This window comes from Oncorhynchus gorbuscha, linkage group LG10 (assembly GCF_021184085.1).
Source record: "Oncorhynchus gorbuscha isolate QuinsamMale2020 ecotype Even-year linkage group LG10, OgorEven_v1.0, whole genome shotgun sequence".
Taxonomy (NCBI): Eukaryota; Metazoa; Chordata; class Actinopteri; order Salmoniformes; family Salmonidae; genus Oncorhynchus; species Oncorhynchus gorbuscha.
This window is the reverse complement of record NC_060182.1, coordinates 30243774-30268309: the sequence shown is the minus strand read 5'-3', so window position 1 is coordinate 30268309 and position 24536 is coordinate 30243774. Positions and strand designations below refer to the sequence as shown.

Sequence of the window (24536 nt, the reverse complement as noted above, 5' to 3'; positions counted from 1 at the left end):
GTTTTGGAGGGATGTTGTACAAGTTTGTATTAGTGAGAGGTTGATAGATACGCCGGGCCATGATTAACATTCCTGCTGCAATTCCAGACATATTTACCCAGCAGAGGAAGTCTACATACTGCTACTCTGCTCTGCTGTTCTGCTCTCTGTCAACCTTTGTCTTATCTCACCTGTCTGTCTCTGTTCTACTGCTGCAGCCCATAGAGATGGGTGGGGAGGTGAAGAGATAGAGGAAGAGAATGGAGGAGAGGGGAAGAGAATGCAGGAGACTAGTGACTAGTCTGGAACCAACAGGACCCTGAACCGCTTCTACCCCCAAGCCATACGACTGTTAAATAGTTAGTCCGGGGGTAGCTATTGGTTAACTATTTAACCATCTGCTTGACCCTTTTTTGCACTTTTTGTTTGACTCATCACATACGCTGCTGCTACTGTTTAGTATCTGTCCCTTTATTCCTAGTTATATGTACATATCTACCTCAATTACATTGTACCCTGTGTATATAGCCAAGTTAATCTTTACTCATTGTGTGTTTATTATAACTTTGAACTTTTTTGATTATTTCTCTATTTTCTTTCTCTCTGCAATGTTGGGAAAGGCCCATAAGCAAGCATTTCACTACTAGTCTAAACCTGTTGTTTACGAAGCATGTGACAAATATTATAATTTGACTTTATTTGACTACCTACCCTGACTGAGCTATCCACTTCATTTTCGAACGTTGCTATGGGCTCAGCCAAACAACGGAAGTGATGGAGTCGACTTCCGCTTTACTTTCCTACAGCAGCACGCTGGTCGCAAACTTGCCAGTGTAAATGATTTGAAAGAGTACATTTATAGAGTATAACAGTCAAGTACACATGTATACTGTAGGTGTATAAGTCTAATTTTATATTTATTTCATTCAAGTTAGTTGGGTTTGTGTCAGTGTTAAGGGCCGGGTCTTTAACCAAGTCAATAACCATAACGATGATGATAAACAATAGGCTATAAAACGGCTTTAAAACGTTGGTGAACATCCACACTAGAGGAAAGTAAATAGTTTATCGTTATTCAGTCCTACACCTGTTAATCAAACTAATCAAGACATCGGTGCATGCTGCTATTAGATAACACAAAACCATTCATGAGGCCTAACACACAGATAGTGGTTCAGACGTTCAGTGCTTTCAAGGTGTGTTCATTGTCATGGTGACAACTGCAAATAATACTTCAATGTACATGTAGGCATAATGAAAATAATATAGTAACTCGTTTTTAAATGTAGCAATTCGACAACGAACACTGTTTACTCTGCGCATCTTTTAGGCCTACATAATGCCATTGCCTCGTTGCTCAAGTGGTTTGCAAGTGATTTCCATTTTTCTAATGGTTGTCAATTTCTCTGGGTCTTCTTTTTTACAGTGCTCACCTCTGTCTGTCCTGTGCACTATTTGCAATGCATCAGTGGAACAATGTTATCATAACGGGCCAATAGTGATCACACCAATGCACTTTCTCTCCTTAACTTTCCCTGAAATGCATTTCCTATGATGTAGGCCTGTTTTTACATTAGAATACATGTCTAGAATAAAACATGATCAAAATAAATGTCCTATAGCTTTTGTAGTCTATATCTTTTCCTGTGATTTTATGAGAAGAGGAATGGCCTATTGCGGAGTGTCTTGCTCACGGGAACAGCTGGAGGAAAATAGAGGCTAGCGATGTGTAGCCGAAGTAAGAAGCTAAATATTAGCTAGATATTAGGCCATTCAGTAGCTAAATATTAGCTAGATATTAGGCCATTCAGTAGCTAAATATTAGCTAGATATTAGGCCATTCAGTAGCTAAATATTAGCTAGATATTAGGCCATTCAGTAGCTAAATATTAGCTAGATATTAGGCCATTCAGTAGCTAAATATTAGCTAGATATTAGGCCATTCAGTAGCTAAATATTAGGCTATAGGCAAAATAATTGTAAGTGCAAGAAAAATAAGAAACCAGATTATGAAATGGCAGATCTCAAATCAAATTTTTATTGTCACATGTTTCGTAAAATAGGTGTAGACCAACAGTGAAATGCTTTCTTATGAGCCCTTCTCAAAAATGAAGAATACAATTGAAAAAAAAAATCTTATTTAAAAAATAGTAACACGAGCAATGATAGCTTGACTATATGCATCGGGTAGTAGTACCGAGTCCATGTGCAGGGGTATTAGGATTTTGAGGTAGATATGTACAGTACATATAGGTATTAGGTGGGGGTCAAGTGACTGGGCGACAGGATAAACCTAGGCCAAGGTTTGTAGACAAAACAATTATTCATGTGCTACAACAACACAGTTCAATGAGGAGTGTATTAGTGTTATGAAGTGAATACACAGTTATTCTCCATAGACTGTAAACTTCAGTGATGTAGGCTCATTGAAATAACTGCTCATAAGTCCTGTTTTGTGTCATGCTGAAATAACTGCTCATAAGTCCTGTTTTGTGTCATGCTGAAATAACTGCTCATAAGTCCTGTTTTGTGTCATGCTGAAATAACTGCTCATAAGTCCTGTTTTGTGTCATGCTGAAATAACTGCTCATAAGTCCTATTTTGTGTCATGCTGAAATAACTGCTCATAAGTCCTGTTTTGTGTCATGCTGAAATAACTGCTCATAAAAGTCCTGTTTTGTGTCATGCTGAAATAACTGCTCATAAGTCCTGTTTTGTGTCATGCTGAAATAACTGCTCATAAGTCCTGTTTTGTGTCATGCTGAAATAACGGCTCATAAGTCCTGTTTTGTGTCATGCTGAAATAACTGCTCATAAGTCCTGTTTTGTGTCATGCTGAAATAACTGCTCATAAGTCCTGTTTTGTGTCATGCTGAAATAACTGCTCATAAGTCCTGTTTTGTGTCATGCTGAAATAACTGCTCATAAGTCCTGTTTTGTGTCATGCTGAAATAACTGCTCATAAGTCCTGTTTTGTGTCATGCTGAAATAACTGCTCATAAGTCCTGTTTTGTGTCATGCTGAAATAACTGCTCATAAGTCCTGTTTTGTGTCATGCTGAAATAACTGCTCATGCCAACAGATCATGCAACCATTTGGTTCAGTTTGGGTCTATTCTCAACAGTTCAGAGGGTCCAGAAAGGTGCATTAGCAGGCCACTCATATGGTGTATGTCTATTTTGTCAGGATGTAGCCCCCGTGTTAAGATAGGCCTAATATAGGAACATATGGGCCTCTCCTCTCCAACTCTCCTGCCTGTTAATGCTGTAGCCTATTTTACGTTCAGCAAGCGAGCGTCTATCTCTCGTCCAATAGGCTATTAGTAGGCTAAAGAAAATACGTCAAAAATAAGTGTCAAACAAGCTTTTGTTGTCTGGCTTTTCATGCCCCTCTATAAGATTTAAAAGGAATAGCTGTGGCAGCGGAGAGGACATGTGCGTAAATGCACAACAGAACAATTAAGAGACACAGGCTCGAGATATAGCCTATAGCCTAAGTTAGAAGTGTATGCATGTTAGCCCATACTTCATAAGCTCAATGTTGAGCTTAATATTGCAGTGAAAATATCCAGTCAATTTACACCGTGAGAAAAAAAAAAGGTTTAGGCTGTCGGATCATAGTTAGCCTACACTATGTGCGCTCCTGAGGCTGCGCTCCCTCCTAGTCCCAGTCCCCGCGGGTTACGCAGCTCGAAAAGCTACCCTATTGTTTCACTTTTCTAGGGACACGAAATGTATCCTACCTAGACTACAATAACAACACAATGTAATGAAGAATGCTATTGTTGTTTTCAAGTGAGTACAAAACACTAGTCTAGACTGTAAACTGCAGTGAATAGCCTATGACATTTGAATAACCGTTCAAAAGCCTGGCATATTGAATGCATATTCATTTAAAAATAACTGCATCTCGCCTGCCTGATCGGGCAACCATTTGAATCAGTTTAGGGGGTTTTCTCGGATGTTTAGCCTACAAGGTCCAGGCACATTAGCAGGACAGTAATATGGTGTATTTTGTCATGGTGTATCAGTTAACAGAAACATGCCAATGCAGGGATTTCTGGTGGCGCGCATATGAAGCATGATAATGCGCAAGCATGGCAGAAGTTGTATCTATAGTTTCCACGTTTGGCTTCCGTGTTTTAAATGAGTTCGAAAATGAGGTGGATAGGCCTGATAGACGGGCTTCTATTATCAACAACCGCATTCAATTACAATTATAAAGAATGCCGCTATTTTGTATGCATATTTAGTATGCATTAGGTCCTCAAGTTTACTCCAGAGCTATGTTACCTGATGTACCAGTGGTATGTGGTATCCTAGAAATTGAATAGAGGTGACCTTTGTATATGGCAGGAACAACTCCGTTATGTATCCACATGTTGGAAACGGGCAGTTCCTAGAAGTACATAGAGCACAGCGAACTGCAGGCAATCCTACACTGCAGACAGGAATGGCAAGCCATGCTGCGCAGCAGGGTTGACCTCGCGCACTAAACACACACACACGCAGCGACAGGAGGGCCTGCAGGAAGAGGGAAGATGGAAGGAGGTGTTGAGTTGCACTTGTACTGAGAGATGGTGAAAGACTCCTCCTCAGGAGTGGAACACACACATATTGAGGTTGGGATCAGAATAACACTGTGGCATGTCCCCTTTTAGGAGGGAGCCAGTTTGAGATGCCTCAGTGGAGGCTCAGGGAGGGGGGGGGGGACTTTCTCAGGGGTGTCAGGTTGTCATAACAATCCCCCTGCTCTGACCTCTTTCCCCTTTCCTCTCCTCTCATTTCTTCTCTGTTTAATTATGTCTCAGGAAGTTCAAAGGGAATACTTTAAGCTCCTGGCAGTCTTGCAGAGACCGGTTGAGTCCGAACTCTGTCTTGTCTACTACTTACTGAAACCGCATACATACTTTGTAGTAATCATACTACATACTATTTAAAACGTACTGTTTAGTAGAACCAAATGAATCATCTAATGCGTAATTGCGTTTATTCCCGTCATTGGTTATATTTTCTACAGCCAGTCACCATATGTGATTATCAGCTGTTGTCAAACACATGAGCCTGGAAAGAATTATCTTCCTCAGTAAGGTGCAGCGGATTCTACTAGATGAAAAGCACAAATGAGTAGGCATTTAAAGCATACTCAAGTTTTGACATTTTCATGAACTATAAAACTTTATTTTCGCATACTCAAAATGCCTTCTATTTATAATGCAAGTATTCAGACATGGTCACAGAGTGTAAAGGAACTGAACCTGCATGACTAGGAAATTGCTCATAATGTAGGTGAACCTTTCCACTCAGTAACTTGACTTGTGTTTTAAGCTTGGCCAAGTGTAGGGCTTTTGTAGTGCCTTCATGGAATAAATTCTTTATTAAAAAAAATATATATTTTTGGAAAAGAGACGGTTGGAGAATTGATGCAGACTGAATGTAGACCAGAGGATACAGTGGTGATAGATAGTGTGTTGTAGATAGGGTTGCACATTTTGGGGAATATTCAGAGGTGGAAACTTTCCGTGGGAATTAAAGGAATATATGGGAATTAACGGAAATATATGCAAATTAATATTAATACCATTTATATATTTATATATTTTTTGCATTGGATATATTTACCATATCATATGGAGACAGAAATATAAACATTTTTACCTTATCATAAGTAGACATCATTGCAAATGATTAAATCCTTCCAATGGAAATAAAAATAACTATTTAGTTACAAATTGAACTTGAATTAAATGAGTTGACTCTTCACATGAGATGATTTCACTGAACAACAAAAGAATGGAAATATTGAATGATCCCCAATGATCCATCACATCTCCCAAAAAAATGTTTTCAACATAAATCTGTAAAATGAAAGTCTAGAAACTAAAGCTTTGGTTGTCTTCCTCTCAGGCTTCCATGTCTTCTCCCTGGACCTCCTCAATGTCTACCTCTTGAACATCAGACACTGAGGGCTCATCTTCACTGTCATTTTCCAACCTTGTTGAGGATGGCTCGTTGTCAGGCTCAAAAAACCTCAAATTTGCCCGGATGGCCAATGTGGTGCTCTTATACTTCTCACTTTGCTTGGTGAGGTAGATTGCTGCTATAACTTGATGACCCTTCAAATACCTAACCATTTCCTTGGCTCTCTTGTAGAGTGTATCCATTGTTTTCAGTGCCATGATGTCCTTGAGGAGCAGTTTCAATGGGGGTGATGTGAGAATAGGACTCCTCCACTTTAGACCAAGTAGCCTTCGTGTTCACAGCATTGTCTGTCACCAGTGCAAATACCTTCTGTGGTTCAAGGTTACTGATGACTTCCTTCAGCTCATCTGCGATGTAGAGACCGGTATGTCTGTTGTTCCTTGTGTCTGTGCTCTTGTAGAATACTGGTTGAGGTGGAGATGATGTAGTTAATTTGTCCTTGCTCACAAACATTCAACCACCTATCAGAGATGATAGTAATACAGTCTGCTCTCTCTATGATTTGCTTGACCTTCACTTGAACTCTGTTGAACTCTGCATCCAGCAAATTAGTAGATAAAGCATGTCTGGTTGGAGGAGTGTATGCTGGGCGAAGAACATTTCAGAAATCTCTTCCAATACACATTGCCTGTGAGCATCAGAGGTGAACCAGTTGCGTACACAGCTCGAGCAAGACATTCATCAGCATTTCTCTGACTACGTTCCTCCATTGAGTCAAAAAACATCTGATTCCAGGAGGACCGTGAGCTGTTGCTATCTATAAGGTGTCTGATTCCTCATTTTCACCTCGAATAGAAGTAGAGGGACTTTTGTCAGGTTGCTTGTTGTGAGCACTGAGGGAACTTTATGCACTTGGCCAGATGATTCTGCATCTTTGTTGCTTTCTTCACATATGATTTGGCACAGTATTTGCAAATGTACACAGCTTTTCCTTCTACATTAGCTGCAGTGAAATGTCTCCACACATCAGATAGTTTCCGTGGCGTTTTCCTGTAAAGATGAGAAAAAAACGACAAAAAATAAATACAGATAAATAGTTAAGCAGTTATATTAAACAACTCCTTTGTAACAGAAATGTTTTAAAATGAAACATGTATGGAAACTGGTGAATTAACACTTCTCAGTTAGCACGCTCAAGCAAGCTAAAACCCACATGGTAGCAAAAACTAACTAGCAGAAATTGATATCAAGTTAGAAATGATGTATGTCCTATAAAATATATTCACCCCACCCAGTATTGTAATCAAAACTCATCAGAAAGCATGTAGTCCTTGGCTCAGACAGTGTAGTGGTGTGGGCTCAACAGTGTGCAAGATCTTGAGAATCAGCTGTACATGTGATGGAAGAATGCACTGTGCATGCAGAGGGTTGCAATTCCATTGAATTGGGGATAGTTTATCCAAAATATGCTACAAGACCTAGAATTGCCATATGTGTATCCCACAAAAAAAGGTTAATTGTTATAAGCTAACTTTTTTTGATTAATTTAAGCAAAATTCCCCATATTCCTGGGACATTTACCGGAACATTTTAGACCCTTTGCAACCCTAGTTGCAGACAATTGTTGTATTCCTGGGTGTCGCCACTGGCACCATTCTGTGGACTGTCATCAATCTTTTAGTGTATGCAGAGTGACAAGGCTTATCTACAAGCCCTAAAGGACTGTTTGCACACTCAGACACACATACACACCTTTGCATTAACAAATACATTTATATTTTCCGAAAGGTTCCTTTAAAAAAAACTTTCTACACATTATGCGCATACATATTCAATACATTTTCCCCGGAGGATGTTGTTTGTGCTACATATCCTCTGGGCCGATGGACAGGACCTCTGATGAGGAGGAAAGACAAAAGTCACCATAGAAATTAGCAGCAGAGCCTGAAAAAAACATTCCTCCCACCCCAAAATAGATGTGGACATGCCAATTAGAGGCTCCAGTCCAGTCAGCATAAACAAAAGGAGGTAGGGGAGGGAGGGAGGCAGGGGGAGGCGTCTGACCCAATTGGAGCAGATGTCACTTGGTCAATACTTCCTGTTTTGTTGGCCTTTTTATTTTGAGACGCCTAATTTAGAGGCCCAGCCGGTCTGCCCCGCTCTCTCTGTGGAGCCGGGCCTGAGATTTACTCTGACACTTTGGCTTCCATTGTTCCAGTTTCCTTTCTCTCCTAGCAGACCTGACCACAGAGGACGTCACTCAGCTCCAGCTCAGCCTCCATCAACACAGACTATAGTGTTGATAGTGTCACCACTGTCTGTTCCCTACACTTTTCCCCGTTTTCTAACCCTATTCAGAGGATACAAATGTCAGCAGTTGACATGTTGTTGTTGTTGTTGTTGTTGTTTTTTTTGGGGGGGGGGTGTACTCCAACTTCATACTACAGTTATGGTACTGTACACAACTTCTCCATGCAGAATGATCATGTCAACTGATGAGTGGAGTGGTAGAGGTTATACGAGGTAAAGGGTGTCTAGTTACAGAAAGGCGTGGTTTCATACTTACTTAATCAGTCATTCTGCCTAATCTGGAGGAGGGACCAGAGGGAGAGAGGTTCCCGTACACACTGACCATACTGGTATAACCAGTCCAGAGCGGAGAACAATATTCTGGGGAAGGCGAGAGGAGGAGGAGAGACTCATTGTCTTCTGTCTGTACATTGTTCAGTTGGATTCATTATCCCTCAGGCCAACATGGAACCAGTCTTCAATAACCACATCTCATCATCACATCACAGCCAATCAGAGCACAGAGACCATGACTTCCTCATCACATCACAGCCTATCAGAGCACAGAGACCGTGACTTCATCATCACGTCACAGCCTACCAGAGCACAGAGACCATGATTTCATCATCACATCACAGCCTATCAGAGCACAGAGACCATGACTTCAACACATCACAGCATATCAGAGCACAGAGACCATGATTTCATCATCACATCGCAGCCTATCAGAGCATAGAGATTACTTCATAATCACATCACAGCCCATCAGATCACAGAGACCATGACTTCACAGCCCATCAGATCACAGAGACCATGACTTCACAGCCCATCAGATCACAGAGACTATGACTTCACAGCCTATCAGATCACAGAGACTATGACTTCACAGCCCATCAGATCACAGAGACTATGACTTCACAGCCCATCAGATCACAGAGACCATGACTTCACAGCCCATCAGATCACAGAGACTATGACTTCACAGCCTATCAGATCACAGAGACTATGACTTCACAGCCCATCAGATCACAGAGACTATGACTTCACAGCCTATCAGATCACAGAGACTATGACTTCACAGCCTATCAGATCACAGAGACTATGACTTCACAGCCCATCAGATCACAGAGACTATGACTTCACAGCCTATCAGATCATAGAGACCATGACTTCACAGCCTATCAGATCATAGAGACTATGACTTCACAGCCCATCAGATCACAGAGACTATGACTTCACAGCCTATCAGATCACAGAGACCATGACTTCACAGCCCATACAATCACAGAGACTATGACTTCACAGCCCATCAGATCACAGAGACTATGACTTCACAGCCCATCAGATCATAGAGACTATGACTTCACAGCCCATCAGATCACAGAGACTATGACTTCACAGCCCATCAGATCACAGAGACTATGACTTCACAGCCCATCAGATCACAGAGACTGACTTCACAGCCCATACAATCACAGAGACTATGACTTCACAGCCCATCAGATCACAGAGACTATGACTTCACAGCCCATCAGATCACAGAGACTATGACTTCACAGCCTATCAGATCACAGAGACTATGACTTCACAGCCTATCAGATCACAGAGACCATGACTTCACAGCCCATCAGATCACAGAGACTATGACTTCACAGCCTATCAGATCACAGAGACTATGACTTCACAGCCTATCAGATCACAGAGACTATGACTTCACAGCCTATCAGATCACAGAGACTATGACTTCACAGCCCATCAGATCACAGAGACTATGACTTCACAGCCTATCAGATCATAGAGACCATGACTTCACAGCCTATCAGATCACAGAGACTATGACTTCACAGCCTATCAGATCACAGAGACCATGACTTAGGCTGTAATGTGATATAGTGCACTATTTTTGAGCCAAGCCCTTAGGGCTCTAGTCAAACGTGGGATTAGGGTGCCATTCAGGACACTGCCTCTGTCTGTTGTACTGTAATGGTTAAGATGCTACACTCCACTGAGTCTTCCTCAGACAGACAAAAAAACAGACTGTGCATTTCTATGTGCAGTCCTGCTCACATTTGCTTGACATTTTTATGAGTTTGTCCATCAGCCAGTTTCATATTTCAGACAAACAGGGTATCTTTCTCACAGCACAGACAGGCAAACATATATATATATATATACACACACACACACACACAGGCAAACACACACACACACACACAGGCAAACACTCTCTCTCACTCACATACTCATCCCCTTTCCCAGTGGGTTCCATTACTGTGGAAATGAAAGGTGATGAAGAGTGGTGAAAAACAAGTCTTGTACAGGTGAATGTTGTCTCTAAATATAGCTGGCGGAGGGAGAGAGATGCAAACAGAAAAGGCGCTGGTGTTTTCTGCTGATGACTGGTCCCCTTTGTTGCCTTTTATGAGTCGCTGATGTTACGTTCCTGGAATAATCCACTTGTTCCTCCTCATTTGTCAGACTCTGGTCAGCGTCTCCTAAATAGATCACTAGTCCCTATATTATGCACAAAAGTAGTGCACTATATAGGGAGTAGGGTGTCAATTGGGATGCACACATAGAGCCTGTTGACTCCTCGTCAAGAAGGTATTTAATCATTCCAAACATTGATGACATTCATGCGGCCTCTGTCAAGCTTTTCGCCTTCCTCCTCTCCAGCCTCCTAACATGGAGGCCTTAAGCAGAGGGCTGTGCCAGTAGATGTTGTGGCCCGGTTGTTACGGCCTCATTTATACACACCAACTGGACTTTAAAAGACAAAAATGTCCATCAGAATGCTTCCCCCCATCGCGTTTGCAATGCCTGCATTCATTTTTACACAGAAAAACACACTGCAGCGCACACACACACACACACACACACACACACACACACACACACACACACACACACACACACACACACACACACACACACACACACACACACACACACACACACACACACACACACACACACACACACACACACACACACACACACACACACACACACAGCGATCTCACCAGCCCGTTTTCATTCCTACAATAGGATTGTGAAAAGCTCATCTTTCATTCCTAGATAAACACACTTTTGTTGGTTCTCTCTCATTAGCAGTAGGGAGTGATTGATTTAGTTAAACAGTAATAATGCTCGTCGGGTGAACAATGAAGTGTTTGTGTAATGATACAGTATATGTTGACGCTGTACCCAGCTGGCTGTGCACTGTGAGGGCCTGCAAACAGCCCTTGGATTTCCATGGGCGTCCAAACTAAGGCATGAATCACATCATCTGTTGTTCCCATTGGGGATGTGAGAGCACACAGCTGGCTATATCAGTGTGTACGAAGGAGGCTTTTCTCCTCTCACACAGGCACAGGCACTGCACACTACACACCACAGCAGTGTTGTAGGCTATAGAATATATCTATCTCACCCTCAGTCACTCCACACCCTCCTCAACCCAGCTGTGAGAAACAGTTCTACTGCTTGCAGGTCTTGACACAAGGCAGAAACATTCTCGCTGCTTGGAATTTGGAAGCAGGCCAAGTCAAACTTCATGAAATGTACAGTACATCATTTCACTTTACAAAGCGTCAGACAATTGAGACTTTGTGTGTGTAGTTATAAACTCAACCAAAGACTTGGCAATTATGTCAATAATTGTTTTGAGTCTCTGTGTCTGTATCCGTGTGTGAGAGGGTGAATGCATGTGTGTCAGCACGGTGCGGTAAAACCCATAGCTCTTTCCCAACCCCGTTCTGGATCCTGTTGTAGAGCGCGGCAAGGCAATCTTTCCCCCTGGCTCACCCATGCAATGCAAATATCCTGGATTATCATGCAAATCAGACATTTATGTCAGTGAAGAATCTAGAATGAGGAGAGACAGTGGAGGGGAGAGGGAAAGGCTTTGAGACAGTGGAGGGGAGAGGGAAAGGCTTTGGGACAGTGGAGGGGAGAGGGAAAGGCTGTGAGACAGTGGAGGGGAGAGGGAAAGGCTGTGAGACAGTGGAGGGGAGAGGGAAAGGCTGTGAGACAGTGGAGGGGAGAGGGAAAGGCTTTGAGACAGTGGAGGGGAGAGGGAAAGGCTGTGAGACAGTGGAGGGGAGAGGGAAAGGCTTTGAGACAGTGGAGGGGAGAGGGAAAGGCTGTGAGACAGTGGAGGGGAGAGGGAAAGGCTGTGAGACAGTGGAGGGGAGAGGGAAAGGCTGTGAGACAGTGGAGGGGAGAGGGAAAGGCTTTGAGACAGTGGAGGGGAGAGGGAAAGGCTTTGAGACAGTGGAGGGGAGAGGGAAAGGCTGTGAGACAGTGGGGGTGAGGGAAAGGCTGTGAGACAGTGGAGGGGAGAGGGAAAGGCTGTGAGACAGTGGAGGGGAGAGGGAAAGGCTGTGAGACAGTGGAGGGGAGAGGGAAAGGCTGAGAGACAGTGGAGGGGAGATGGAAAGGCTGTGAGACAGTGGAGGGGAGAGGGAAAGGCGGTGAGACAGTGAAGGGGTGAGGGAAAGGCTGAGAGACAGTGGAGGGGAGAGGGAAAGGCTGTGAGACAGTGGAGGGGAGAGGGAAAGGCTGAGAGACAGTGGAGGGGAGATGGAAAGGCTGTGAGACAGTGGAGGGGAGAGGGAAAGGCGGTGAGACAGTGAAGGGGTGAGGGAAAGGCTGAGAGACAGTGGAGGGGAGAGGGAAAGGCTGTGAGACTGGAGGGGAGAGGGAAAGGCTGTGAGACAGTGGAGGGGAGAGGGAAAAGCTGAGAGACAGTGGGGGGGGGGGGGAAAGGCTGTGAGACAGTGGAGGGGAGAGGGAAAGGCTGTGAGACAGTGGAGGGAAAGGCTGTGAGACAGTGTTATATATGTACAGCAGACATTCTTGTTGTATGTGTCGTGTCCAGTGTGGGATCGCCGCTCACATTCATCTAGCCCTCATCTATACACTGAGTGTGCTGTGCCTCTGGTCTATTTATCTCCCTCTCTGTCACGTCTCTCTTTCTCTCTCTCTTCTCTTTAGTCAAAGTACTCTTCTATCCCCTCCAGTTTCTGGGAGTCAAGTGTTACTGCCGTACAATAATTTAACACTTGACCTGAAGTCAAGAGGTTGGAAGTAAGAAATGGATTTTCTGAGAAACTCAACTCTCTCCCCTCCCTCCCCTAGAGCCCTCGGTGTCGGCGCCTCTGGGGTCAGTCCCAATGGACCTGCGTGTGACGGAGCGTGTGATGCGGCCGGGTTCGGACACGGCCCTGCACCCTCCTCTGCTCCACAGCCCCTTCTCCCACCAGCCCTGCACTACCTTCTCCCAGCACCAGCTGCATCAGCACATACGGGTACGTACTGCATCGTTAGGGCTGCTCTCAGCACACACTGTTGCCAAACACCGACACACACACTGATGTGAAAGGAACCCATAAATTGCATTACATGTCTGTAATGTTTCATGTGTAATGTTTCTTGTACATTTTAGCTCATATTAATGACTTTCATGCCCCATTTACACTCATTAGCCCAAGTCTTTCCTCCACCATATGTCACACATACCCAGATCAGAGCGGCACTTGTTCCTGTTTCCACACGCACTTTAATGACTGTCTCGTCGGCTTTCAGTTTAACATGGAACAACGAAGAAGTGAGCAGGAGAAACAGCAAGAGCTGCAGCAGCTGTGGCACAAGGACAAGAGCCAACAGAGTGAGTTTCACTGTGTGTGTGTGTGTGTGTGTGTGTGTGTGTGTGTGTGTGTGTGTGTGTGTGTGTGTGTGTGTGTGTGTGTGTGTGTGTGTGTGTGTGTGTGTGTGTGTGTGTGTGTGTGTGTGTGTGTGTGTGTGTGTGTGTGTGTATGCCTGTATGCCTGTATGCCTGTATGCATGTACACTGTAGTAGGAGAGAGTGGGTTGTGTTGAGCCAGTGGGTCAAGTTGAGCCACCCCTTGTTTCTAGGAAACCACACACACACAATGAATCATGTGACCAAATCGTTTGGAATAGGTCATGGTTTCATGGAGTCTGTGAAGCACGGAAAAAGTGGTTCGCAAGTTGGGTACATTTATTTATATTTTTACCAAGTCAAATGTATTGTGTTACAGGTTTAATGATGCTGTTTTAACATTGTTCTGTACATCAGTTGGGGTCTCTATCGGCTTCAACAGGAGGTCCTAAACCTAGCATGAAAGTTCATCCTCATAGCCGTGTGTGCTAATAGATTCAAACCGTTTGCCCCAGGGTAAGTTGAGCCAATGGCCAGCGTAGCCCCATACAAATGCTGATGACATTTTCTCCGCTTTATTCCTAATATGCACAGTATTTCTGCGTATTGAACTCAGGATCAACGTCAAACAAGCAGAGGTCTAGCCCCCCCTCGGAGTTCTTGAGAGAGCAGCCGAGTTAGTGAAGGAAGGGAAGAAGTCCATTTGGGATGAACGAAGAGACTGAATGACACTGGAGAGCTACATCTACAACAACGAAAGGAACCTGTACCCGTGCAGGAGAGAGGCTATGATAGAGTAGCAGGGGCACACAAGGTCTTATCTGATGACTTGGAGTCTGAGCTTGCTAAGAATATCAACAATATTGTAGACCAGTTTCATAAGCTTTAGTAGCCTCAAGTGCAGAGAACTTGCCTATGAATTGGCACATCGAAAACAACATCTCTGTCCCAGACAACTGGTCAAGAAATGGAAGGGTAATATTGAGCAGAGAGATCTATATCCGAATGTACATTTAAGATATACAATATACCACTCCCATTCCATGAATTAAACTTTGGCATACAGGTAACTGCCAAAATAAAGGAAACACCAACATAGTGTCTTAATAGGATGTTTGGCACCACAAGCCAGAACAGCTTCAATGCACCTTGACATAAATTCTACAAGTGTCTGGAACTCTATTGGAGGAATGCCACACCATTCTCCCACGAGAAATTCCATCATTTGGTGTTTTGTTGATGGTGGTGGAAAACGGTGTCCTGGGCACCAATCCAGAATCTCCCGTAAGTGTTCAATTGGGTTGAGATCTGGTGACTGAGACGGCCATGGTATATGGTTTACATCGTTTTCATGCTCATCAAACCATTCAGTGACCACTCGTGCCCTGTGGATGTCATCCTATGGGGACATAGACATGGTAACCAAAATAATGGCCTTCCCAGCGTTTTCATACATGACCCTAAGCATGATGGGATGTTCTTTGTTATAATGAATACTATATTTCACTTTGATGTAGTGCTGTTTTTCAAAAAAATGCTTAATATACCCCACTTTCCCCTATAGTTATCCTCATTGGTTGGTGTTCTGCACAATGTTGTGTAAAGTGAAACAGATCCATCAATGTCACTTTCGCAAGACAAACACACACACACACACACACACACACACACACACACACACACACACACACACACACACACACACACACACACACACACACACACACACACACACACACACACACACACACACACACACACACACACACACACACACACACACACACACACACATATATATATAAACACAGATAAATGCACATACACTCTACAAATGTAAATATTCTCACCAAACAGCCAAAGAATGCCTTGGGCAAAAACCGACAGGGACACCGATTTGAGAGGCATTGCTTTTTGTCTATTCCCAACAGACTGAGTCATCATAAATAGCACCTAGACACAAATAACACCAAATATCTTGTCTCTTACAACAAGCAGAGGAAAACAGTAATTTAGTGCTCTGTCTTTGCATGTCCATAAATACATCTGTGAGGTCTCTGAGCATTCCTCTAGTCAGACAGTATCTGGTAGGGCCCTGGAGAGAAGGGGAGAGGAGATGAAATGAGAAGAGAGGAGAGGAGAGGAGAGGAGAGGAGAGGAGAGGAGAGGAGAGGAGATGAGAAGAGAGGAGATGAGAAGAGAGGAGAAGAGAGGAGAAGAGAAGTGAGGAGAAGAGACGAAAAGAGAGGAGAAGAGAGGAGAGGAGAAGATATGGGAAGAGAAGAGAGGAGAAGAGAGGAGAGGAGAGGAGAAGAGAAGACAGGAGAAGAGAGGAGAGGAGAGGAGAAGAGAGGAGAAGAGAAGAGAAGAGAGGAGAGAGGAGAGGAGAGGAGAAGAGAAGAGAGGAGAAGAGAAGAGAGGAGAGGAGAGGAGAAGAGAAGAGAAGAGAAGAGAAGAGAAGAGAAGAGAAGAGAAGAGAGGAGAGGAGAGGAGAAGAGAAGATAAGAGAGGAGAGGAGAAGAGAAGAGAAGAGAAGAGAAGAGAAGAGAAGAGAGGAGAAGAGAAGAGAAGAGACGAGAGGAGAGGAGAGGAGAAGAAAAGAAAAGAAGAGAGAGAGGAGAGGAGAAGAGAAGAGAAGAGAAGAGAAGAAAGAGAAGAGAAGAGAAGAGAGGAGAAGAGAGGATGGATGAGCTGTAGTGCTGTTGTTTTGACGCCTGCCCTGTGGGTCCCAAACCCGGTTCTCTGTGAGTGGCTGTCAATGGACCATTGTGGCTCAGCTCAGAGCAGCTCATCTCTGTGTGTTGTGGGCTGAGGCATGCTGGGAGGGCTGTGGTAGTAGACATCCCGTGTTGCTTCCTCCTTACACAGAGCCCACTGTTCCTGTTGCCTTCCACACACACACACACACACACACACACACACACACACACACACACACACACACACACACACACACACACACACACACACACACACACACACACACACACACACACACACACACACACACACACACACACACACACACACACACACACACACCACCAGATTATATATAGATCCTCACCCTACTACCATCCAAGACAATATGGGGTTTCACTGTCAGTCATGAACACTGGATACTACTGAATACTATCATACTACTGTAGGAGGGAGTTTCTGGGCCGGTATTGACTTTTAGAGCAGAACAGACAGAGCTGAGCCGCTCATTTTGGAGAAAAAGAAAGAAGTTCCTCTAAAACAGTGGTTAAAACATAGTCGAGCTGTGCAAACAGCACCGGTGTCAATATTGACCGTATCAATAGTGACACCTCCTGTCACCTCCCCCTGTCCTCCATGCCCTCCCTAGTCCCCTCCACACACACACACACACACACACACACACACACACACACACACACACACACACACACACACACACACACACACACACACACACACACACACACACACACACACACACACACACACACACACACACACACACACACACACACACACTTGGACGGCATGGTCACAGCTTCCTAGCATGCAGAGGGAGACTGAAATAGAAAGGGATTTTCCCAGATGTTGCCATCTCATCTTCATACTCTGGCTACAATGTCATGCTCTGGGCATAGAAGGAGTCATTCTTTCACTTCAGTTACAATGTTGCTGTTGAAAGGTGGAACACTCTGAGTAATTGTAGGGATTGGTCTGATGGTCTCTATATCTATGTTGATTGACAGGTGCTGTGGCCAGTTCCCTGGTGAAGCAGAAGCTCCAAGAGGTGATTCTGAAGAAGCAGAAACAACAAGCCCTGGGAAGAACCAGCTCCAACCCTCTCAGTGGTCCCCCTGTGGGCTACAGGTGAGAACTCTTTACACCTTCAGTAGCATGTGGGCTACAGGTGAGAACTCTTTACACATTCAGTAGCATGTGGGCTACAGGTGAGAACTCTTTACACCTTCAGTAGCATGTGGGCTACAGGTGAGAACTCTTTACACATTCAGTAGCATGTGGGCTACAGATCAAATCAAATCAAATCAAATTTATTTATATAGCATGTGGGCATCAGCTGATATCTCAAATTCTGTAGAAACCCAGCCTAAAACCCCAAACAGCAAACAATGCAGGTGTAAAAGCACGGTGGCTAGAAAACTCCCTAGAAAGGCTAGGCAAAACCTAGGAAGAAACCTTTAGACCTTCAGAACCGCATGTGGGGTGAGAACTCCATCTTCATTAGCTGTGGGCTACAGGTGAGAACTTATAACAGAACATGACCAAGATGTTCAAATGTGAGAAATGACCAGCATGGTCAAATAATGTAAGGCAGAACAGTGAAACTGGAGCAGCAGCACAGCATGATGGACTGGGGAGAACAAGGAGCCATCATGTCAGGTAGTCCTGGGGCTACGGTCCTAGAACTCAGGTCCTTCAGAGCATGAGGGCTAAAGGTGAGAATTTTACACCTTCAGTAGCATATGGGGGGTGAGAACTCTTCCTCTTCAGTAGCATGTGGGCTACAGGTGAGAACTTATAAACAGAAGCATGTGGGCCAGGTGAGAACTCTTTACACCTTCAGTAGCATGTGGGCTACAGGTGAGAACTCTTTACACATTCAGTAGCATGTGGGCTGCAGGTGAGAACTCTTTAAACCTTCGGTAGCATGTGGGCTACAGGTGAGAACTCTTTACACATTCAGTAGCATGTGGGCTACAGGTGAGAACTCTTTAAACCTTCAGTAGCATGTGGGCTACAGGTGAGAACTCTTTACACCTTCAGTAGCATGTGGGCTACAGGTGAGAACTCTTTACACCTTCAGTAGCATGTGGGCTACAGGTGAGAACTCTTTACACCTTCCGTAGCATGTGGGCTACAGGTGAGAACTCTTTACACCTTCAGTAGCATGTGGGCTGCAGGTGAGAACTCTTTACACCTTCAGTAGCATGTGGGCTGCAGGTGAGAACTCTTTACACCTTCAGTAGCATGTGGGCTGCAGGTGAGAACTCTTTACATCTTCATTAGCATGTGGGCTACAGGTGAGAACTCTTTACATCTTCATTAGCATGTGGGCTACAGGTGAGAACTCTTTACATCTTCATTAGCATGTGGGCTACAGGTGAGAACTCTTTACATCTTCATTAGCATGTGGGCTACAGGTGAGAACTCTTTACATCTTCATTAGCATGTGGGCTACAGGTGAGAACTCTTTACATCTTCATTAGCATGTGGGCTGCAGGTGAGAACTCTTTACATCTTCATTAGCATGTGGGCTACAGGTGAGAACTCTTTACACCTTCAGTAGCATGTGGGCTACAGGTGAGAACTCTTTACACCTTCAGTAGCATGTGGGCTACAGGTGAGAACTCTTTACACCTTCAGTAGCATGTGGGCTGCAGGTGAGAACTCTTTACACCTTCAGTAGCATGTGGGCTGCAGGTGAGAACTCTTTACACCTTCAGTAGCATGTGGGCTGCAGGTGAGAACTCTTTACATCTTCATTAGCATGTGGGCTACAGGTGAGAACTCTTTACATCTTCATTAGCATGTGGGCTACAGGTGAGAACTCTTTACATCTTCATTAGCATGTGGGCTACAGGTGAGAACTCTTTACATCTTCATTAGCATGTGGGCTACAGGTGAGAACTCTTTACATCTTCATTAGCATGTGGGCTGCAGGTGAGAACTCTTTACATCTTCATTAGCATGTGGGCTACAGGTGAGAACTCTTTACACCTTCATTAGCATGTGGGCTACAGGTGAGAACTCTTTACATCTTCATTAGCATGTGGGCTACAGGTGAGAACTCTTTACATCTTCATTAGCATGTGGGCTACAGGTGAGAACTCTTTACATCTTCATTAGCATGTGGGCTGCAGGTGAGAACTCTTTACATCTTCATTAGCATGTGGGCTACAGGTGAGAACTCTTTACATCTTCATTAGCATGTGGGCTACAGGTGAGAACTCTTTACATCTTCATTAGCATGTGGGCTACAGGTGAGAACTCTTTACATCTTCATTAGCATGTGGGCTACAGGTGAGAACTCTTTACATCTTCATTAGCATGTGGGCTACAGGTGAGAACTCTTTACATCTTCATTAGCATGTGGGCTACAGGTGAGAACTCTTTACATCTTCATTAGCATGTGGGCTACAGGTGAGAACTCTTTACACATTTTGTTGCATTACATCATGTTTCAGTATGTTTCACCTTGATATCTGTATAGAATTGATTTTCCAACTCTGACGGTGTTGTGTGTCTGTGTGTTTTGTTTCTGTAGGGAGCTGGCTCCAGACCCCAGTGGGACGTCCCAGCCTCTGGTGTCCCCCCCTCCACAGGGTTGCAGAGAGGGCTCAGATGACACCCCTCTACGCAGGGCAGGTGAGACACACAAACGCACAAAGATAGACACACTAATCCAGGTGTTTGCCATGCAAAGTTTATAGTTCACAGCGCCACGCCTTGTGCCTCTGCGCCTGAAGCTATGAGGATACCATCTACAATTAGCCAATTACATAAGATCCTTGTTTCAGAGTGGTAGAGCTGTCAGCTGTGGCGCGGTTCCCAGCCCTCGCACACATACGCACGCCACGCACGCACACACACATACATACGCACACAAACATAGGTACAAACATACACACACACACACACCCAGCAAAGAGAGGTGACTGACTGACGGAGTACTGCTTCTAACACAGTTTTGACAAACTGTTACTGTAATTAGCCATGTGGCAGCACACTACTTCATCACCATCCGCATGTTCATTGTACCTGTTTGAAATCAGATCTTGGCTTCACAGTGCCTGGTGAATCTGTTTTAAAGAGGCTAACAGTAAATCAAAACGTGTTCTTGTCCATTATGTACTTCAGCAGAATATACACATGCTGAAAATGTATGAATGGAGAGGAAGATGTATCGTATAAAGGTGCTGATTCTGAATTCACTTGCCTGGATTCAACATTGTACTCTACTACTAACTTTATTTTGATTTGGATAGTTTTCTTAGACTGTGAATTTATACTGATGATACTATCTCTGTCGCTGATCAGCCTCAGAGCCCAACCTGAAGGTGAAACACAAGTTGAAGAAACACCTGAACACTCGTAAGAGTCCTCTGACCCGCAAGGAGAGTGCTCCGTCCCCCATCAAACACCGGGTGCCTGACACTCTGGGTAAGTCCCTCACTTCCCCGAACAGAACACTGCTGCTCACTAGGCTCTGTGGTGCCAGGGCTAATAGAAAATACAAAATGTTGTTATGGACTTATTCTCTCTCTCTCTCTCTCTCTCTCTCTCTCTCTCTCTCTCTCTCTCTCTCTGTCTCTGTCTCTGTCTCTGTCTCTCTCACTCTGTTTCTCTCTCTCTCTCTCTGTCTGTCTCTGTCTCTGTCTCTGTCTCTGTCTCTGTCTCTGTCTCTGTCTCTCTCTCTCTCTCTCTCTGTCTCTCACCCTCTCTCTCTCTGTCTCCCACTGTCTCTGTCTCTGTCTCTGTCTGTCTGTCTCTCTCTCTCTCTCTCTCTCTCTCTCTCTCTCTCTCTCTCTCTCTCTCTCCCCCATCCTCCCTCTCTCTCTCTGCAGACTCATCTCCCAGCAGCAGTAGCACCCCAGTGTCTGGCTGCAGCTCTCCCAATGACAGTCTACCCAATGAGAATGGAGTCCTGCCCTCTGTTGACGGGCTGTCCCATGAGGTTATTATCCGATTGGTATTTACCCACCCTCCCTTACCCCTCCACACACATACACTTATACATTACAAATGCATGAGATAAGGACAGAGGTTTCTTTGTCCTCTCTGGTGGGTTTGTGTGGAAATGGGAGCCACAAAGCCCTAGTTTCTAGACAGTTCATTTGGTGTGTTCCTCTCAGTTGTTCCTGTTCAGGTAATGAAATGTTTAAAGCAGTGATATTGGAGAAGGACATCTGGCTATAGCCCTGTAGCCGAACACAGCACCAGATCTGATCATCAAATTAAACTCTCTCCACCTCGTCGTCTTGTCTTGGCTAATCAGCAGAATAAAAAGGCTGTCCCACATGCATTTTGAAAGACTCTACACAAACATGCAGACACGCACACTCACTATTTATTTATGCACTTACAAAAAAATCACTTAAACACATACACCACATGACCATAGGTATGTGGACACCTGCTCGTTGAACATCTCATTCCAAAATCATGGGCATTAATATGGAGTAACAGCCTCCACTCTTCTGGGAAGTCTTTCCACTAGATGTTGGAACATTGCTGCGTGGACTTGCTTCCATTCATCCACATGAGCATTCGTGAGGTCGGGCACTGATGTTGGGCGATTAGGCCTGGCTCGCTGTCAGCATTCCAATTCATCCCAAAAGGTGATCGATGGGGTTAAGGGAAGGGGCTCTGTGCAGGCCAGTCAAGTTCTTCCACACAAACCACAAAACTCCTTTTCCAAACTGTTGCCACAAAGTTGTAAGCACAGAATCATCTAGAATGTCATTGTATGCTGTAGCTTTAAGATTTCCCTTCACTAGAACTAAGGGGCCTAGCCATGAAAAACAGCCCCAAACCATTATTTATCCTCCACCAAACTTTACAGTTGGCAATTTGCATTCAGGCAGGTAGCGTTCTCTTAGCATTCGCCAAACCCAGATTCATCCATTGGACTGCCAGATGGTGAAGCGTGATTCATCACTCCAGAGAACTCGTTTCCACTGCTCCAGAGTCCAATTGTGGCGATCTTTACTCCACTCCAGCCGATGCTTGGCATTGCGCACGGTGATCTTAGGCTTGTGTGTGGCTGCTCGGCCATGGAAACCCATTCCATGAAGCTCCCGATGAACAGTTATTGTGCTGACTTTGCTTCCAGAGGCGGTTTGGAACTCGGTAGTGAGTGTTGCAACCGAGGACAGATCATTTTTACGAGCTATGCGCTTTAGCACTTGGCGTGAGCTTGTGTGGCCTATCACTTCGCAGCTGAGCCGTTGTGCCTCTTAGACGTTTCCACTTTACAATAACGGCACTTACAGTTGACAAACTGTCTTGTCGGAAAGGTTCACATGACGGTGCCACAGTCACTGAGCTCTTCCTTCAGTAAGGCCATTCAATTTCCAATGTTTGTCTATGGAGATCGCATGGCTGTGTGCTCGATTCTATACATCTGTGAGCAACGGCTGTGGCTGGAATAGCCGAATCCCCAAATTTAAAGGGTTGTCCATATACTTTAGTATATATAGTGTACATATATATATACAGTACACACAAGGCCTGTGCCTGCTGAGGTACCTATCAGCTTTGAGAGTAAACAGTCTAGTCAATGTAGTTGAATTCATGTTGTGTGTGTCCTCAGGCCCAGAGGCTACTGCTCCAGGATGGGTCTCTAGCCCACTTCACCATCCAGAGTTCCTCTGCCCTACCCACCATCACCCTGGGCCTTCCAGCCAACGCCAGGGTAAGCATATCACACAACTTTATGAAAATGACTGTAAGATGTTATGAATTCGAGGTATTGTTATTGTTATTACACTGCGACAGAGACATGGTAAAAGAAACACTAAGACTCATCTTTGAAAGCAACAAGATCATTTATCGCCACTTTACATGTGTGTATGTGTGCAGAGTGAATTAGACTTGTGCCCTCGGAAGGTGGGCCGGGTGCCTATGGTGACGGGAGGCCAGTCTGTCTACCTTCCCCTGGGGATGGAGGAGCAGAGTGGGTCGCTGTCGCCCCACCTCCAGCCTGTCCTCCTCCTGGAGCCCTCCCGACTGGTCCATACCCCCATGCTCGCTGGTGAGACACACCATCACATTCACATACAATGCTGGTTGCCTTGCAATGCGTTTGACTTCCAATAAACATTTGCCTTTGTATACAGCAGTTAAGAGTCATTTTGCATGTAATTTGACATAGAACAGGAGACGTTCTTGCCAAGAATGTGTTCCTTATAAAAGTATTACACAATACACAATTGCTCAGCTGGATTCTGTAGGCATTATCGCTTTTCTCTTGCCTCCTGTGAAATAGCCAAGAAAAGGTTTATTCTGACACCAGAGGAAATGTGGTACTGCCACCTAGTGGCCTTGACAAATAGTCAGATTTACAGCCATACTCTCCCTGTCTCCTCCTGTCTCAGTTCCAGGCCTGGGCACCGTGCCACTACAGTTTGCCCCCCAGATGGATCGTCTGGCCCCGGGTGGGGGCCCTCACAAGGCCCTGAGCCGAACTCGCTCAGAGCCGCTGCCCCAGAGCCTCAGATCCCTACACCCTCTGCTGCAACAGCACCACAACAGCCAACTACTGGAGAGACTTAAACAGCAGACACACCTGGGCAAGGTGAGCGACTTACACACCTTCACAAATCACACATTTTCTCACACACACTCTCATACTCTCTCCTACTCTCTCATACTCTCTCCTACTCTCTCATACTCTCTTATACTCTGTGTAGCTCAGTTGGTAGAGCATGGCGCTTGTAACGCCAGGGTAGTGGGTTCGATCCCCGGGACCACCCATACTTAGAATGTATGCACACATGACTGTAAGTCGCTTTGGATAAAAGCGTCTGCTAAATGGCATATATTATTATTATATTACTCTCTCATACTCTTTCATACTCTGTTGAAATGGGTTATTGATTTTTGTACAATCCAAGGATGGTTTCCTCTTTCAGCAGCTTTGTTTTTCTAAAATAATGAAT

General features: G+C 44.6%; 1 protein-coding gene across 6 annotated transcripts in view; it reads left to right on the top strand.

Annotated features, from left to right (window-relative positions):
- Positions 1-24536, top strand: part of LOC124045844 (histone deacetylase 7-like) — an 87489-nt gene that overhangs the window by 45931 nt on the left and 17022 nt on the right. For 5 of the 6 annotated variants that reach the window (XM_046365553.1, XM_046365558.1, XM_046365555.1 and 2 more), the window contains exons 3-11: positions 13332-13501; positions 13779-13860; positions 17604-17724; positions 20141-20241; positions 20914-21036; positions 21441-21565; positions 23189-23290; positions 23458-23629; positions 23973-24172. In XM_046365553.1, the coding sequence (XP_046221509.1) occupies positions 13332-13501; positions 13779-13860; positions 17604-17724; positions 20141-20241; positions 20914-21036; positions 21441-21565; positions 23189-23290; positions 23458-23629; positions 23973-24172 (1196 nt within the window). The remainder of the gene's footprint in view (positions 1-13331; positions 13502-13778; positions 13861-17603; positions 17725-20140; positions 20242-20913; positions 21037-21440; positions 21566-23188; positions 23291-23457; positions 23630-23972; positions 24173-24536) is intronic. The other variant, XM_046365554.1, reaches the window with a different exon arrangement.